We start from the raw sequence: 19,427 nt of genomic DNA, 5'->3' as shown, positions 1-19,427 counted from the left end.
GGATCTGGGCAAGTCGGGGCTCTCCCCGATCCTTCCGCCTGTCCCCCAAGACCCGTGCCCTGGGCGAGCCATGGAAACCCCAGTCCGAGCGGCTCTGTGGCTCTAAAAACCCGGGCTCATGCGGCCCGAGCCCCACACCGCTGGCCCGGCTCGCTTAGCCAGGTCCTTTCGCTGGGTCCATCCCCGCAGCCAGGGCGCAGTGGGGTGGGGGCTGCGGGGTGGGGAGGGGTTTTTGTAAAAATCCGATCTGCTGCTTGGGCCGGAGACGTCCCAACTCAAGCTGGGGTTTCTGGGCTCCAGCAGCAGGACACCTCCCCCTCTCCCGCCCCCCCCCCCCCCGCCACCCACAAAGGGTTAAGGGCTGAATCAATGATGCACCGGGGTGGGAGGCGCTTCCCCCCGTTCCTACTGCCCCCGATAGACTCCGGAGATATTGTCATGCAAAAGCAACCGACGCCTTGCCCATTGTCTCCCCGGCCCAGCCAAGTATATCACAGGGCGGCGAGTCGGCAGGAGCGAGCTCCGAGCCAAGGGGGGCAGGCAGCCGGGGGTGCACGGAGAGGCACCGTCTCAAGGCATCCAGGAAAGGCCGAGGGAAAACTTTCCGAGCCAGGAGGACCAAGCGCTGGGAAGAGGGGTGCAGCGGCTCGAGTGGCAGCCGGAGCCCGGGGCGCTGAGGCTGGAGCCCCGGCTCGGACTCCAGAGACCAACCCCTCCCTCGCTTCTCTCCCTCCTCCGAGCTCCCCGGCCATCCACCTGTGCCCTCCTCTATGTACAAAATGGATTACTCCTACCTCAACTCCTACGACTCCTGCATGGCCGCGATGGAAGCCTCCGCCTACGCCGACTTCAGCTCCTGCAGCCAGCCGAACGCTTTCCAGTACAGCCCCATCCGGACCAGCTTTGGGACCAACCCTGGGTGCCCGCCGCTCAGCACGGCCAACTGCACCCTGGGGGCCCTGAGGGACCACCAGCCTTCGCCTTACTCCACAGGTAAAGACCCGAGCCCGGTGACACTGAAGCCAGAGAGGGACAGGGTGTGACTGGAGCTGGACACGGTGCAGTGGAAGTTCTCGAGATGTCCAGGTGCTAGCAAGCCAGAGAAGGGTCTACAGGGGACCCGGAGGATCTTGAGATGCGAGGCAAATTTGAGCCGATAGAAGTGTGGCGAGGGTCTGAGGGCTTTTTGCGCAGCAATCTGCCGCGAGATCTCTTTATATCGGGTTGGCTCTTCCCCCCCCACCCCACCCCCGGTTTTTTGTTTGTGTTTTTTTTTTTAAACAAAAAGGTATAAACCAATTTTGCAAAATGCAGTTATAAAGATATAAGATTTGGCGACTAATCGAGTTAAGGAGCCGTATCCCTGTGTTCACAGCCAAACAAATTAATGGGTGATCAGGTTACAGCAACTGGAGGATTAGATCAAGAAATCTAATTTAATATTTGCAGAAATGGCTTCTAGAAATTTTTTTTATGAAATTATTAATTTTGAGACTTGAGGGGTTGGGTTTGGTTTGGGGAAGGGATCGCACCCGCCTGAGACCAGCTGTAACAAACCGGCGCTCACTGCAAAGCCAACGCTGTTCCAGTCCACGCCTTACAACTCTTTCTCTCAGTTTCCTGACAGTTTGTCACTGATCGGACCGTGTTAGTAATTCACAAAAGTATTGAAATCTCCTGACAGCGGCAGGGTCTCTCGCCACCCGATTTTCTCATGCTACGTCCGTCCGAGAGACAAACCCACCCCTCGGCGCCCTCCTGTAGAAATAGGTCCGACCCTCGTTTTAGGTACAATTCCTAATACACATGGTCACAGAATCCGCCCGGGGTTCGAAGCGAGCTGGCTGTGCAGACTTAGAGATTAGGGAGACACGTATCTACATCGATAGCGAGAGTAACATGTCAATATCCAGCTATACAGTGACCTATATTTAGATATAGCTACGTATATATTTTATCAGTAGAAACAAAGATATTTATCGTTATAAATATAGATAAATCTCTCTCCCCATACAATCGAATCGAATCGAATCTATTCATCCCCATCCACCTCATCTATCTATCTATCTATCTATCCCCAAACACCTCATCTATATCTATCTATCTCCAAACACCTCATCTATCTATCTATCTATCTATCTATCCCCATACACCTCATCTATATCTATATCTATCTATCTATCTATCCCCAAACACCTCATCTATATCTATCTATCTCCAAACACCTCATCTATCTATCTATCTATCTATCTATCCCCATACACCTCATCTATATCTATCTATCTATCTATCTATCTATCTATCCCCATACACCTCATCTATATCTATATCTATCTATCTATCTATCCCCATACACCTCATCTATCTATCTATCTATCTATCTATCCCCAAACACCTCATCTATCTATCTAATCTATCTATCTATCTATCTATCCCCATACACCTCATCTATCTATCTATCTATCTATCCCCAAACACCTCATCTATCTATCTATCTATCTATCTATCTATCCCCATACACCTCATCTATATCTATCTATCTATCTATCTATCTATCTATCTATCTATCCCCATACACCTCATCTATCTATCTATCTATCTATCTATCCCCAAACACCTCATCTATCTATCTAATCTATCTATCTATCTATCTATCCCCATACACCTCATCTATCTATCTATCTATCTATCTATCCCCAAACACCTCATCTATATCTATCTATCTATCTATCTATCTATCCCCATACACCTCATCTATCTATCTATCTATCTATCTATCCCCAAACACCTCATCTATCTATCTAATCTATCTATCTATCTATCTATCCCCATACACCTCATCTATATCTATCTATCTATCTATCTATCTACCTAATCATCTCTTTATTTAACAAGCTATTTGCCTAGTAAGCGAACTTGTATTAAACATTTTTTCTCTCTCTGGGCCAAGTTGCTGGTGATTGTAATTAGTTTCCCACCTTTCCCCCCCTATTTCATTGTATTTCTCTGTGCTCCCTCTTTTGCCCCGTGACTAGCAGTGACTTGGCAGGGCCGGTCCCGGGGCACGCTCCCCGGGTTCCCACAAGGTGGACACAGGTCGCAGCTGTCACTGGTGTCGCTTTCGCGAGGCGGACACTCAACCAGACTATTTTGACATTTAAACCATTCGCCCCTGTCTCAGTCTGGTGCGGGGCTTTCGGAGTATTTCCGAGAGACGCAGGCGAATTGAACGCCGACGGCTCCTTCCGAGTCTTTCCCAAGGGCGACAAAGCAAAGACATTTGTCTTCCCTTATGCAAATGCTGCAGTCATGATCCAAACTATCACGGGAGTATGTTTCCCATACAGAGAAAGCCTCTGGGATAGTTATGCAGCATCAGACGGTGTAGCGACAGGGAAATCTTTGGAAAGGCAAAAATACAATAGACTAGTAATGAACGAAGAATAAACCAAATAACTGTTCCATACGCCCCTAGAGAGCAATCAAACAAGAATAATAACGGAATATTTAGGTCTTAAAGTAATTCACAAATTAAAAATGGATCCACCATAAAAATCGTAGCGAGGTAACCATTAATCGCATATTTACTATTTATAAACCAATAGTTGGCAAAGCAATCACTGATCAAACCCAAATAGTACTTATCCGCGCCATAATCAAACAATAGTCGACAGTAAAATACTTCTTAGTCCAACAGTAACACTTGAACAGAAACCCCTAACTGCAATATTATTAAAATAGAAAGCACAGCATCATAGACAATATGAAGTAGATTAATAGTCAAATGCATAATAACTAAACAATAGTCAACAGTGTAAGAGTTGTTAGCTAATGCACTATTGATAGGGTTACAATTAGCAAGGCTGGGTGTGTCCTAATAGCCTAAGTGAGTTAGGAATCCAAGCCAGTGGGAGTTGGATACAGTCCTTTGTAAATGCCCTTGTGACTTGCTATTCCTGTCCCATAGCTATAACCTAGAGATAGCTCTAGACATATTCCCCCTTTAACTGCACTCTCTGCTCTCAGACCCGCTAATGTTTTTCTGCTAAGTAAAGCTCCCCCCCCCCCCCACTGTCTTCCCCTCTCTCCCCTTCAGTTCCCTACAAGTTCTTCTCGGACCCCTCCGGCATCAATGAGAAGAGAAAGCAGAGAAGGATCAGGACCACGTTCACCAGCTCCCAGCTGAAGGAGCTGGAGAGGGTCTTTGCTGAGACTCACTATCCAGACATCTACACCCGGGAGGAGCTGGCCCTGAAGATCGACCTCACTGAAGCCAGGGTCCAGGTAAGCCCAGCCCAGCCCAGTTAGACACGATGTGGCTTGATATTCATTACACAGCTCTTCCCTGAAATGCACTAACCCTTTTATCTAGCACCTTCCATGCAAGGATCTCAAAGTGCCTTACAGACATTAGTGAGTCAAGCTTCACACCATCCCTGGGAGGTAGGACAGTGTCATCACCCCATTGTGCAAATGGGGAAACCGAGGCAAGGAGCAAGACTGTGACTTGTCCGGCTCACACAGTGAGTTAGTGGCAATGCCAGGAATAGAATCGAGGAGGCCTAGCGCTCAGTTGCGTGTGCTAACCATTGTTTCACCCTTCCCTTGTTTCGGGCCCCTATTCAACAAAGCTCTTAAGCAGCTTCTTAATTTTAAGCCGGTACCTCTGTCCTATTCACTTTGTTGGGACTTAAAATCTACTTGAAGTTAAGCACCTGCCGCATTGCTTTCCTCAACTGGGGGGTCTCTGTGCCCCAGTTCCCCACCTGTAAAATGATAATATTTCCCTACCTCCCAAGGTGGGTTTATAATCATAGAACCACAGACGTGTCAGGTTGGAAGGGATCCTGAGAAGTCATCTAATCTATCCCCCTGCGCTGAGGCAGGGCCAAGTAAACCTAGACCGGCCCTAACGGAGTTTGTCCAGCCTGGTCTTACCAACCTCCAGTGACGGGGATTCCACAGCCTCCCGTGGAAGCCTATTGCAGAGCTTCACTCCTCTCAAGAGTTACAAAGTTATTCCTAATATCTGACCTAAATCTCCCTGGTTGAAGATTAAAGTCCATTATTTCTTGTCTGACCTTCAGTGGACATGTGTCTTACGTACGACACTTCTGTTAACACGCCCCAAAATGGTATCCGCCTTTTTGTACCTGCATCACATCGTTGGCTCATATTCAGTTTGTGATCTCCAAAAACCCTCCGCTCTTTTTCTGCACTAGTACTGTCTAGCGAGTCATTTCCCATTTTGCAGTCGTGCATTTGATTTTTCCTTCCTAAGTGTAGTACTTTGCACTTGTCTTTATAGAATTTCATCTGGTTGCTTGCAGATCAATGTGTTGAGGTCAGTTTGAATTCTAACCCGGTCCTCCAAAGCACTTACAACCCCTCCCAGCTTGGTGTCATCCACAGATCTCATAAGCATCCTCTCCACTCCATTATCCAAGTCATTAATGAAAATATTGAATAGCCCCTGACCCAGGACAGACCCCCTAGTAGATACGTCCTCCCAGTTTGACAGGAAACCATTGATAACTACGCCTTGGATATGGTTTTTAACCATGTGTGCACCCACCGAATAATTCCATCTAAACCACATTTCCCTACTTTGCTCACCAGACTGCCTCGTGGGACTGTGTCAAAAGCCTTGCTAAAATCAAACTCTGTTCCATCTATTGCTTGCCCCCATTCAGGAGGCCAGTAACCCCGTCAAAATAATGACGCCAAATACAAGGATATGAGAATAAATACTAAGCAGCTGCTCGGATTGAGGCTGTATGTGTCACTAGATGGAGCATTATGCAGCACAGGGACTGGTGATCAGGACGCCTGGGTTTAGCTCTGCCAGATAGCTGGCCAGATCTGGGCCCCATTGGGTCGGGCGCTGCATAAGCACATGTGAAGACCCGGTCCCAGATTCCAGAAGAGAATCATCCCTAGTTAGTAGCCTGCAGGTCAAGGCCCCAGTTCAGGAGCATATCCCTGTTTAGGAGAGCACGTTTAACCTTAAGCAAGTGCTTTCCTGAGCAACATGCAATAGGTGCACCGTTTTTCCACTGGGAGGGTAATTAACCGTTAGAGCAACTTGCCTAGTGATGTGATGGATTCGCCATCCCCTGACGTCTTTAAATCAAGACTGGCTGTTTGTCTAAAAGCGACGCTCTGACTCCATCAGAAGTTGTGGGCCTGGTGCCAGAATCCCTGGGTTGGTTCTCTGGTCTGGGACCTATGCGGGAGCAGACAACAGGATCACAGGGGTCCCATCCGGCCTTAGACGCCATGAATTTCTGAAGGCGGAGCCTTTCCTGAATCAGGCCCAAAGTCACGGCTCAGCTCCTGCCCCGTGAACACTCGGGGTATCAATCCAATGTGACCTCAGCCCACGTACGAATTATCCCGTACTGAGCCATCCCAGGGCAGCAGACATTCGGCAGAGCCTGGCGCAGACGAGGGCTCTGCGTTTTGATACAACAGCAGGTCCCTGCCCTGTTCAGACCCGTTCAGCAGGTGGCCTCCTCCCTCATAGGTGAGCAGGGCTTGAAAGAACTGCTTGTCACCGGCTGGAGGGCAGGGACCGTGGGGACTGGGTCTGTCTCGCTTGGTGCTTCTGACAGGCAGGCAGGATAATCTGGAGCTCGTCTCTGGAAGTGGTCGCTCCTGGGGCAAAGGAGCTGCCTTTTATGTTTTCTGGGAACGAAGCACTGGGGAAAGGAGCTGGCCCAACAGTGCAGGGGCCTGGTGTCTGGGCAGCAGCCCCTGGCTTTGTGCCGAAGGGGCCACCCCCACTACGTGCCCTCGAAGTACTAGCCAGAAGACACCCAGACTAGGGTTAGCACTCCTCGTCCACTGAACTCAAAGCCCTTTACCCAGGTGACAAGGCCCATTATCCATGTTGGACAGATGGGGAAACTGAGGCAGTAGCCGGGCAAGGGACATAGCCAGGGTCAGCTGGGAAAAGACCCCATGACTCCTGACTCTCATGCTTATTCCCTAAGGATCCTCATTTAGCGTTACCTTTAATTAGGCGTCAGGAGCTGGTTACACAGTCCCAGCAGGTCCCTGTGCCCATCCAGTCCTTGTCCTAGCTCTCTCCGCTGAGTGATGCCAATTAGGACCAGAAGGGCGGGTGTGTGTGTGTATGTGAGGGGGTTAAACCCTCCCCCTTGCAAATTCCCTCTCATAAAACACCCAGCATCGATGGCTGTCCTGGCACAATGGCATCACAGTGGGTCTCAGCAGCAGGCCTGGCCTGGCCTGGCTGATCACTGCCTGCCCTCGTCTCCCATCCTAGGGCCAGCAGACCCGCAGATGCCATGCGGCTGATCCGCCTGGAGGAGCAATGCCGGCTTAGCGCCATTCAGCCCCACCCAGCCCATTTCCCCGGGGGTTAGCTGCCGAGAAAAGGCCATGCCAGCTGTGGGCCCCGTGAGCTCTGACTGGGCTGCTCACTAGCGGCTCCGCTTCGCCTCGTGTGGCGGGGAACCTCTGCACCAAGCACCAGCTCCTCTTAGAAAACAGGCTCTTCTCACTCGGCCCAAACCAGTCTGGCTCCAGAGCTGGGGGCTGGCTCAGCCACAGCCCTCTCTAGTCCCTACCCAAAGCCATCGCAGGCTGCGTGCGAGCTCGTAACTCCGCTGTGAGATGGCTGCACCATTACCGAGCCCGGCGGCTGCAGTGTAAGCAGCAGGAGCAGACAAACGGCTGAGGAAGCAAAGCTTCTGTCTCTGTGCAAACATCCCTGTGTCACAAACTACGGCCAGGTGGGCTGCAGCGCTCAGACCCAGGGCCTTTAGCACCAGCCTTTGCACTTGATCTGGAGGGGCCGCTGGTTGTGTGTAGCAGCCCCTGGGTCGATCTCCTATCTGCCCCTGGGTCGACCACGAGAGGGAGCCACAGCCACACAGAGGCAGCTAAGCCCAGCCACAGAAAAAAGCCACGGCGAAATATAGGAAGTAGGAGCAGATGCTAGTAAATTGAGATTTTGTTTTTCAGTGGTGGGCATCAAAATGGGCCTTGGGAAGAGAGACAGGCAGGGACAGAGACAGGAGACAAAGGGCTTGATTCTCCCCTCACACTCAGGGTTACTCCAGATTTACACAGGGTGAGAGTGAGTGGAACTAGGTGCTTCAGAACATGGACTCGGCGTGGGGCTGTACACAAGGGAGCCTGACCTCGGCTGAGCCCTCCAGGTGCTACTGGAACGTACTAATACATAAGAATAAAGGCAGGGGAAGGAAAGGCCTTTTCGTTGATGTAACCGTAACAATCATTTCTCGGAGCCCAGTTCTGCTCTCAGCAACGCCGGCAAAAATCCAGGAAATTCCATGGAGAATCCGGTGCTCATGCTGAAAGGGCCAATAACTACATTCCAGTACAATCCGTCAGTGCGTGGGCGGGCACAGCGAAAACTCACCAGCCCCCTGTGCCACAAGAGTGCACAGAGCATACGCTTTTCGGGCCAGAGACCGTCCGTTTGTTATCGGTGCACCCAGCACCTGGCTCATGCTGGGGGGCGGGGGGTGTCTCCTGGCACTATTGCAATACAAATGTTCACAAATCAGACCTCAGGCCCCCAAATCATTAGATTTTTTTTTTTTAAATTGGGATCTTATTTGCCTTGGAGCTTTCCAAGCCTTTATTTATTTATTTATTTACTTATTACAAAGAAAGTTGAGATTCACAATCTCTTGACTCCAGGAACTGGAGCTTTAAGAAAAAACAACAGCAATTGTGAGACTGGGACAAGTCATTTCCCCTCCCAGGAGAAAATACGTTACCGGCTGTTATGAAGAAGACGATGGTCAATTGTTCTTTATGCCCACTGACTGTACAATCAGACGCAACCAGCTTAACCTGCAGCCAGGGAGATTTAGGTTAGCTAATAACAACCGTTAGAGCCAGACAGGTTGTCCTATCTCTGGAGCAGGCTTCCAAGGGAGGTTGCGGAATCCCCGTCATTGGAGGTTTGTAAGACCAGGTTGGGCAAACCCCTGTCAGGGATAGTCTAGACCAGTGGTTCTCAATCTACGTGCCATTGTGGGCCACATATGCAGCTCGCTCTGAGTTACGTGGGCCCACAATATATATACTACCTATATGGCCCTGAGGATGTCACATGGCCGCAGCTGTGGGCTGACTGGGCTGCAGGTTGAGAACCAGTGGTCTAGATTTACTTGGCGCAGGGGGCTGGACTTGATGACCTCGCCAGGTCCCTTCCTGTCTGACATTTCTGTGATTCTGTGAACATCATGAGAGTTGGCAACACTGCCAATAATAATAATAAAAGAAACAACAGCCTGTCCATGAAATGAACGGCTGGTAAATTTCCAACACTAAAGAAAAAGGACTAGAATTTTACAGTGACTACAATCACCTGGTGTAGCCAACAACCACCCAATCTCCACTCAAACCCCTCCTTTAAACTCAACCCGCAATGCATAGCCCACCCCAGAGAAGACAGCATTGAATGAAATGCCCATCAGCACCATCAATGACCATCTATCCCTATTGTGTCACATGGTGCTTTCGAGACCAAAAGTGGCCGGTCCCTTCCTGAGATGCACTGAGCACCTCCGTTAACCTAGCCCCCAGATCCTGAAAGGCATTTGTTGTGTTCACGGCACGCACACAGAGCAGTTAGAGAAAAACCTAAATCCTTGGCTGGAAGGTTGCAACGTAACACTGCTTTATGGATTAGAATTCACAAGGATAACACACAAGAACCAAAGAGAAAGAGAGAGAGAGAAAGCAGGCTGCTTACTGAGGCAGAGGTGCAACTCACCCCACCTTATTCTGGATGGATTGCTGCTAGCTAGGCCTGCTTGAACACTTCCCTGCAGAGCCCCCTAGCCTGCAAGCAGGATCAGGAAAACTTCCTGAGCATTTAAAATACCAGCTTACAATTTTAATACAGTTTTCAATATACTGCAGTATTTGGGCACCTAACTCCAAGTGATGTTAATGGGAGTTAGGTGCTTAAATACCTTTGAGGATCCGGGCCCTGCTGTCTTTGGGAAATCTGATCAAGAAGCGGGGATTTGTATAGGCGGTTGGATGGAGATCCTCAGATGGAAGGTGCCATAGAGGTGCAAGTGAAATCATTATTAAGCCTTACTGTGATTCCATCGTTCAAGAGACAGCCGACTAGGTTGTGGGTGGATCCCTCTTTCCTTGCTTGACTTGGTTTTTCTCTCCCCACCCTCCCACTTCTGGTCACCATCCCACCCCTCACCCCATCCAGGTTTGGTTCCAGAACCGACGTGCCAAGTTCCGCAAGCAAGAACGGGCGGCAAACGCCAAGGGGGTGAATGGCGGCTCCTCGGCCAACAAGAAATCTGACCCGCGCTCCTCTTCGGAAGATGACGAGTCCAAGGAGTCCAACTGCAGCCCCACCCCGGACAGCACCGCTTCGCTGCCCACCACGGGCAGCCTCAACAGCCCCGGGAGCAGCCTGAGCCCCAGCCCCGGCACGGGGCAGGGCCTCGGACCCAGCCACGCCGCCCAGTCCTTAAAGGCTCCCATCTGGCCAGGGGTCAGCACCAGCAACGGTGCCACCAACACGGCGGAGCTCCTGAAGGCGTGGCAGCCGGCCGAGGCCATGCCAGGACCTTTCTCCGGCGTCCTCTCCTCCTTCCACAGGAAGCCCAACGCCCTCAAGACAAACCTGTTCTAATGACCGGGAACGGACCGCGCCAAACAAACATTGCCAACTCCTTCGTGTGCCATTGTGTGCGACATCAAATATCTCCCCCCCTCCGCCCCCTTCCCTAGCTAGTAGTCTCCAAGGTTCCTCTCTCTGTCCGCAGCGCCGGGTAGACCCCCCCCCAGGCCTCCAGGAAGGCCCCGATTCTCCCAGGCTGGAGGGAAGCACTGAAACAGACACCCAGCTGAGCCACGCCTGCAGCCCACCATTGCTTCTAGCACCACCCAAGAGGACAAATGATGCACCCGCCGCAGCAAACTGCCCCTCACCCCACACATCCCTAGGGAGGTCGACCTCACCCAGCCATGAGGTTGGCTTAGCAAGTACCGAGCAGCTTCCCACGGAGCGGGGACCAGTGCGGCTGGCCAGGCACTCACCTCCGGTAGAACAGCTGTCCGGTGGATCAGTTACGGGGGGAGCTGCCCCCCCCCCATACCCCCACAACGTGCACTGGCCTCTGTCTAAGAAACATCACCTTTTGCTGCCACCGCGGTTCTCCTGGGGTGCTTAGATCGCACTGGAAGAGTGGTCTCCTTTTTAAGCTCCTGGGATGCCAGGGTCCCCTAGGTGTGCAGTGGTCTCCGGACCAGGCCAGGCTTTACCTCCTTTTAAATGTCTGTACGTAGGTCGCTATACCTAGGGACGGGGGGTACCCCAACGGCCAGCAGCCCAGGGAAGTGGGGGCGTGGAGGGCAGTTAATCCTTCTGCTGAGAAGCGGGGAGCCTTCCCTAGTGTGCCACTGAGCCGTTAGCCACGGGTGGGGCAGGCGTGGGAGGGCGTTTCGTGGCCCTGTTTGGCTGGAGGCCGACGCTAGCCATCTCTTGGGTCAGATGCAGTCAGGGACAAAGCAGAGAGAGCGTTTCTCCAGCTTCCCATGAGCCCTTAAGGAACCAAGGAAGGGGTGTAACAGCCCTGCGTAGTCCTAGGGATGCAGGTGGGTGTAGTGGAAAGCTGTGATCGGACAGTCCCTGGTCAGAAACAGCCAGCTTCTCTCCCCCACGTCGTCCATTCACCTTGATCCCCATCCTGAGAGGTAGCAGGGCTCCTCTGTCCGCTCCAGCTGGAAACCTGGTGTAAGTTCAGCACCAACTCCGCCTCACCATGGGGAGATGTGGATGGGCACCATGTGTAGCCCCTTCTGAACCCAGCCGACTGTTTTTGGGGACCCCCAGGCCTGGCTCTTTGGGGCCCACTAGTGGAAGGCCCTAGCACCCTCGCGCTTAGCCCCAGACTGGAGGGGGCGGCCATTTTGAAAAACTATCCGAGGCGATGCTCTTCCCCACTGACTCCTAGGACGTAACACTGTGATTGAAAATACCGCAGCGGGCAGCCAGCGCCCCATGGCACTGGACTGCTTTCTCCGTCAAGCCAAACGAACACGCATTAGCTGGATCCTTGCGACTCCTTCTCCATCCAGTAGAGGGCAGGTTTGAGGCCACGAGGCACTTTCTTTCGGCTGTGGCCAACGCTCATCGTTTCTTTTATTGCTCAGTGTTGAATTTCAGTCGAGACATTGCCCAGCAGTGGAAGGAGGGAAGAAAGCACTTTATGGTGGGGCTGGGCAGGCCGGCCGACCCTGTGTCGGCATGTAGCTCGCTGGGTGAGCGAGGAGCAGAACGACACAGGCATGGCGGGGGGCTGACTTCAGACCGTTGCTAGCAGTGCCTGGATCCACTGTCCTGGACTCTGCTGCCACAAGGACCCCAGAGAGCCAGCAGGGACAGCTGGACCGTGCTCCCCAGGTGCAGAAAGGAAACCAGGCCAATATGTTTGTTTAGGACCCCTCATCCCACCGGATCGCAAAGCATTTCACAGACTGTGCACAGAGGCACCCCGGCGCCCGCCACTCAGACACCGTCCCCCTGTTGTCACTGCTCCTGGACGTGGAGACGAATGCGGCGTGGAAGTGGAGCCGCGGGGGCATTTGAGGGAGGTGGGATGATGTCACGCTCGAGGTGGGCAAGGACCCCAGGATTGGTGACTTTCTGGCAGAGATAAGGGCCATGGGCCATGCATGGTTTTGCCTCTTCCCTGGATGACGACAGCTCCAGCTGCCAGCACTGCTCACTAGCATGCAGGGTCACGGGGAGCCCCTTGCCTCGGACACCGTGTCGGGGCGTTGACTGACCCCCCCAACCCCGCAGCACAGCATCTCGCCCAGCCACCAGGCTGAGGCATGGTTTGGCCCTGACTCCACCAGAAGGACTCCCCCAGCCCACGCACCTGCACCACCGGGGTGTCTCTTGAAGGTCTCTGACCGGGCCCAGCCCTGTTGACCTGGGACGATCGAAAGAGGAATGGCTGCAAAGCGCAGACACCTCAGACACTGACGTTAACGCCCAGACGGCTTCTGTGCTGCCGGGCTCGGGCCTCTGGTTTTCAAAGACGCCTGTAGAGAGAGACGTGACTCGTGCCCCTCGTTCGTTGGGTGAGGGCAGAGGGAGCCGCGTGGTCTTGCCAGCTGCAGACTGTTCCGGAAGCAGACCATGGGCAATATTAACAAGATTGAACATCTAGGAGCTTGGGAAGGCCTAAGAGCTGCCGAGGGAGGCGCAGAGTTGGGGTCTAACCAGAGCTCAAAAGGGACCAATCCCTGAATGTCTATTGCAGGCCCAGAACTCACAGTCGCAGCACGCCCAGCCACCGTAGCTGGGAGTTCCAAAGATGCCTCATGCAGTGAGGTGCCCAACCCCCACTGGAATACTGTAGGACTCGGTGCCCGTGCTGGGCATCCCAGCCCATGCTGTAGTCGGCACCCGTTGTCACAGAGCAGACGCCTGCGGAGGGAGGAAATGGGTCAGAGGGGACGCTAGAGACTGCCCAGGTCTTGTCACAAAGCCTCTGGCTTCAGGCAGGTGTTGGCAGAGGATTGGTCCGGTGTGGCCCTGCTGAGGTTAGAATAGCTGCGTGAGCTAGGGGGTGTGTCTGTGTGTTTGTGTGTGCTCTTCACAGAGATGGCGGGTGCCGGATCAGTTCCATTTGTGGTTACAGCCGGAGCCTGTCCCCATGGACACCCCCACAAATCTACCTTCCATTGCCCGGCAAACTCCTGAGCATCATGCACGGCCCGTGGCCATTGGCACCGATGCCCACCGCAGGGGTTCCTAGCACCGGGGGGGGGGGGGAGTAATGCCAGTTGTGGGTTCGGCAGCAGGGCACGTCCCTGCCTCGGGTGCAGGAGCGGCAGACCAAGACGAGGTATTCAGCCACTCTCCAGTTACGTGCTGTTGCTGTGCGTTCTGCCGGCACTAGGGGTGAAGGAGCTATGGGATTCCCTCCCCGCAGAATGTATCTCAGAGAGGAACCTACCCGTAATGAACCTCATCGCCAGGGAGGTGCCTGCGTATGGGGAAAGTAAAAGGGTCGTTAATGTGGAAGAAGCAAAGTCATTAAGGTCCCCTGCAGATCTTCGCAAAGGTCTCTGCTGACTTCGGGCACCTCCTCTGCTGGGAGGAACCAATCACTTTCTGTCCTTAATGACCAGAACATCCCAAAGCGCAGCTGGTAGGGTCAAGCTCATGAATTCAATGAGCCATCTAATCGGGGTGGTGAAGGGTCACCGGCCAACCCCCTGCTATTGAGCACTAGCTACACAGACATTGCTCACTCACGCTTTTGTGCCTCTCGTGGGTTCTTCCATTGTCCTCTGCTGGGTTTGGAAGTTCTGCCACATCGGTGAGGCCAGGCAAACAGGATGCAGCAGGGGCCAGGGGAGAAGGCATAGCCCTAATGCCACAGGGGCCAGGAGCATGCCCTTTATTCAGAGGAGGGGGATGCTTGAGACCTTAAAAGTGGCATGGGGTATCTTGCTGGCTGAGCCATCCCCATCAGGATCGGCTCCGCAGCCCCTTTGGGCGCTGAGGTCCCCTCTCATTGGATGCTGTACGACTGTTTTTTTTTTTTTTAAACTGTTCTGTAATTTATTGAACCCATTTGCAAATTATACTAATCCAAATAAAACTTAATTTATTGAAGAAGCCATTGGCTGTCTCTGCTCTTGAGGAAGGGGGCCGTGGGAGGCAGTAATGTGGAGGGGAAACCCCAGCTTGGCCTCGAGAGCTGCGGGAATGCGGGATGGGGAATGTTAATTGCCACAACTCATAACCCCAGGGATAGCAAGGACAGTTGGTGCCCTGCCCAAGGATCTCTGCAGACACCCTTCCCTGCAAATGGCGACAGAAGAAGGTTAAGCCATTCTTTTATTTTGGGATTCAGACTATATCTAGCATCAAGTCCTGGCTCTGGCACAGGGCTAGTCCAGGCCTAGGCATGTGAAGCAGGCTGTTCTGAGTTCCAATCCCAGCTCTGACGTGGTCTCCCTCTGTGGAGCTGGGCAAGTCCTGGCCCCGGTCTGTGCCTCAGTTTCCCCAATAGTACAATGGGGATAAGTGCCCTGACCTGCCTTCCAGGAGTGGGACGGTCCCTAAATGCCTGGAGCCCATTGTGCTGAGTGCTGTGTGTGGGCGGTCTCTGTCCATACTCAGCCTTCACGCAGCCATGATAAAGAAGGGTTCTTCCTCTCGAGGGGAGAAATCAGTTCCCAATCTGGGGCGCAGACACCAAGAGAGCACTCCAAAAATGGGCAGAGGTGGGCTTGAAAGATCGAGGGGTTTTTTGCAGCTTTTTAGCGCTGATCACTTCACTCACCACTGAAATAGATAATGGAGTGGCTGAAACAGGACTCCATTACCAAAGAATGAAAGGAGGGTAATGTCATTAATGCCAATCAGCAGGGGGTTATGGTAAATAGAGCCCCTCAGACTAACTGGATATGTCTTTTTGATCCAAGTTTGGCTGATAAAGGTAATAGTGTTGCCATAATATACTTAGACGGCTGTTGGACTTGGTCCCCCACAACACTGGCTGTTTTAGATTCATAGATACTAAGGTCAGAAGGGACCATTATGATCATCTAGTCTGACCTCCTTGCTAAACGATCTGCTCTAGGGATTATTTGGGGGAAGTTCTCCGGCCTGTTTTATACAGGAGGTCAGGTTAGATGACCACAGTGGGCCCTATGAAATGCAGCCACCTCTGGGGAGGAACGGGGCAGCTATTTACCAGCCACGCAGCAACACAACACAGTGGTTTCGGACAAGAAGTGGTGAAGAATACTGAACTGAAGGGAGAATTTTAGGGAGGCCACATGGAATTTTACACATTGGAATTTTGCCAGGAAGGTGGGACACCTCTACTCACCTCCTGAGAAAATGCCCTTGGCTCTGTAGCACAGGGTGGCTGTTTAAGGCCCAGCTCCCAGCTCAGCCCAGAACCAAGGCATTCTGGGGCTGGTAGTTCCCAGGACTGATGGGAGTTGTATTAGACAGCAATGCATGCTGGGAAAAGGGGTCATATATAAAAGAGCTCCTTTTGCCCTCATCAGAGATGGACTGGGGAGGAGACATGGCTTATTGGGAGCTGATCTCAGTCTCCTGTCCCCCTCCTGGTTGTGGGAGGAGCTGCATGAGGAATGGGAGGATGGAGACGAAAAGCCTGGACCCAAGTTTGTTTCTAATCTGGAACTAGTGGAGGGGTCACTAGAGAGGGTGAACCCTGGGAACAAATGGGGCCTGAGGGGGAGATGTGACTTGGAGAACTGGGCCAGGCACTTGCTTCTCTTTCTTCGGGGCCCAGGGCAGGAGCTGCTGACAGAGGGTGGTGGGAGACCTGCCCCCAGAGTGTTGGCTTGACCCCGTTGAGAGGGGAGATGTGGACTCTCCTCCAATTGGAAGGGGTGGAGGTTGGTTTGGTTTAGTCAGAGAGTTCAACTGCCCAGGCAGTGAGGGGGAAACTGAGGCAGTGGCCTACCCCATGGGCTGGGTGGAAACCCCTCGCTTGCATGATGCCGGCCCCCAGAAGCATTTGCTTGAGCGGCTCCTTTCGGCAGAGCAGCCCCATCCGGGTTAAAGGAAGAGCGGCAGAGCCTGGGGCGGGCAGAGCCGTTACAAAGCTGGGTCCGTCTGTGCCCTGACTGCTCTGGAGAGCGACTAAGCGCGGCTTGTCCCTGAGCGGCCTGGCCGGGTGAGCCTGAGGTGCTTGGCCTGGGGATGAATGAGGCTGTTTCCAGCTCCTCGGGGTTGGGGGTCAGGATGTCCTTGTCTCCAATAGGCTGTGGAGCCTTTGGCTATGGGGGAGCAGCCTGGGGAGACTCCAGCACTGGGGCCTATCACACATTCACGCCCAACCGTCCCTGGGTAACGTGAACCTTGGGCTGACCCTCCCACTGGCCTATCCCTACCCAGCACCCCCCATAGATCCCTGTGCTCTAGTGACCCCCTAGGACTTTCTTCACTGACTTGGGTTGGGTGCTTTCCAGCCATCATGTTCTGAGACGTGGGCCCTGCTCAACTCAGGCCAAGTCAAGGCCATCTTGACCTATTCCAAGAAGCAAGCAAAGGCCCCTCTCTGGGGGGGGCTCCCCGGCCTGTACGCCAGATCTCTAAGGGATGTGGAACCCTCCACGCTGGGATCCTTCAGCACCTCCAAACTGAAGCTAGGAAGGGCTGAAGTTCCTCTGTTTACATGGCCCACAGTCTGGCAAGAAATAGATGGGGGTGCCCCAGGGACCTCCTCTCCGCACTCCACAGGAAGGCGACTCAGGCCAAGGCCCTGCCAGTACCCTGGTCTCGTGGGAAATTGCTCTGACTCCAAAGGGGCTCTTCAAGTCAGCCCTGCGTACATGAGTGCGAGATTAGGGCATTTAATGGCGACTGGACCTCCCGGCTACCGCTGGCTCCGAGTACAGTGAGTAAATAACCCAGGCAGAGCTGACCAGGGAGGAGATCGAGGAGAAGAAAGTCTGATGTTTCCACCGCACCTTCTGTGCTCTAGGGTCCCAAATGCTTGATAAACCCTCTATTAACAGATCGCTTTTGTCTGGGATTAGGTGGAGGAAAAGGTCGATCCAGGTGTGATCAGTGGGACTCCTTGCAGAAGGATCTCTTGTGACTAAGGGCTGCAGAGTCAGGCTTTACATCAGCCAGCAGAGATGGGAAAGATCCATTCGGTCAGCTAGCTCCCAGCCCCAGCGCACGGTGGCTTCTGACTGCACAGTTACCAGCACCTTGTCAAATCTAGTCTTCGATGCCCCAAAGCATGGGGCTTCCATCTCTCCTGGGAGAGATTCCCCAGCCTCGAGCAGCTTTCCTCTTCCTAGGCCTTGTCTACTCTGGGGATTTCTGACCATGGGTGGGCCAGCCAGGGGTGCAACTCCACCAGTGCAAACCCCCCAGGTCAACCTTCACTCAGGGTACGTCTACATGGCAATTACCCACGGCTGGCTCGGGTCAGCTGACATGGGCCAGCCACGGGTGTTTAATCACCGTATAGACGTACCTAAGACAGTGGGTTTCAAACTTCTTTTCTGGCGACCCAGATGAAGAAAATTCTTGATGCCCGTGACCTAATGGAGCTGGAGATGAGGGGTGTGGGAGGGCCTCAGGGCTGGGGCAGAGGGATGGAGTGTGGGGGTGAGGGCTGCGGGGTGGGGCCAGGAATGAGGGGTTCAAGGTGGGGGGGAGCTCTGGGCTGGGGTAGGGGGTTGGGGTGTGGGAGGGGGCTTCAGGCTGGGGGTTGGCATCCAGGATGGGGTCAGGGCTCTGGGCTGGGGGTGCAGGCTGTGGGGTCGGGCCAGGGATGAGGGGTTTGGGGTGCAGGAAGGGGCTCCAGGTTTGGGGGGGGCTCAGGGCTGGGGTAGGGGGTTGGGGCACGGGCTTACCTCAGGTGGCTTCCAGTCAGCAGTGCAGCAGAGGTGCTAAGGCAGGTCCAGCTCCTAGGTGGAGGTGCGCAAGCGGCTCTGCACGGCTCTTGCTTGCGGGCACTGCCTCACCAGCTCCGATTGGCTGGGAACTGGCCAATGGGAGTGCAGAGCTGGTGCTCAGGGTGGGGGCAATGCGTGGAGCCCCGTGGCCTCCTCGCCCAGGAGCCGGACCCTCTGCTGGCCGCTTCTGGGGCGCAGCGTGGTGTCGTAACAAGTAGGGACTAGCCTGCCTTAGCCAGGCAGCACTGCTGATGGGACTTCTAATGTCTCGGTCGGCGGTGCTGGCCAGAGCCGCTGCGACCCAGTGCCTTACATTCTGTACTGGGTCGCGACCCGCAGTTTGAAAACCACTGGTCTAAGAAACTATTTGCTTTGACCTGGTACCGATGGCCTCTGCATGAAACCAGGTAAGAAGAACTAATGCAAATCCTGGCTCAACCTGTCTACATCAGGCTTGGCCACGATGGCTGAAACCGGAGCAAATGGTGAGTGTAGACAAGGCCTTGCCTGTCACCCCTTCTCCTATCTATCCCCCCTTGTCCCTGTCTGTGTGCAGAGGTGTGAATTTAAAACCATGTGGTTGGAATACGGCCATTCTAGAGCATCCCTGGATCCCAGGACACGGGGCATTAAAAGCTCCAAGCCCAACCTGACCCAACGGCCCCTATTCCCTGACCAGCTGGTGGACGTAGTCGCAGCAGGTGTTAACATCTCCTTTTGAGGAAGTTAGAGAGGGCAGGGTTCAAAACTGGGCTTATAAAAAGCCGACTTGCCGAGTCACTACCTTGGCACTGATAGATCCCAAACTGCAATGCAGCCGTCTCTGGGGCAGAACACGGCAGCTGTTCAACAGCGCCCAGCGACATGGCTTGCCGGTTTAGGGCAGGAAACGAAGGCGAATAGGGTATCCACTTGAGGCTGCAGGGGGAGCTAAGGGAGGCGGGATCGATGTTACCGAGATGGAA

The 19,427-nt window shown here is 53.5% G+C and overlaps 1 protein-coding gene across 1 annotated transcript; it reads left to right on the top strand.

The window, feature by feature from the left end:
* The first annotated feature begins 770 nt into the window (after nucleotides 1–770).
* Nucleotides 771–10,672, top strand: PHOX2A (paired like homeobox 2A). Its single transcript, XM_073333669.1, has 3 exons — nucleotides 771–993; nucleotides 4,097–4,284; nucleotides 10,241–10,672. Exons 1-3 carry the CDS (start codon nucleotides 771–773, stop codon nucleotides 10,670–10,672), a joined length of 843 nt encoding a protein of 280 aa, XP_073189770.1.
* Nucleotides 10,673–19,427: the final 8,755 nt, after the last annotated feature.

Source organism: Lepidochelys kempii, chromosome 1, assembly GCF_965140265.1.
Source record: "Lepidochelys kempii isolate rLepKem1 chromosome 1, rLepKem1.hap2, whole genome shotgun sequence".
Lineage (NCBI taxonomy): Eukaryota > Metazoa > Chordata > Testudines > Cheloniidae > Lepidochelys > Lepidochelys kempii.
This window is presented reverse-complemented; position numbering and strand designations above follow the sequence as displayed.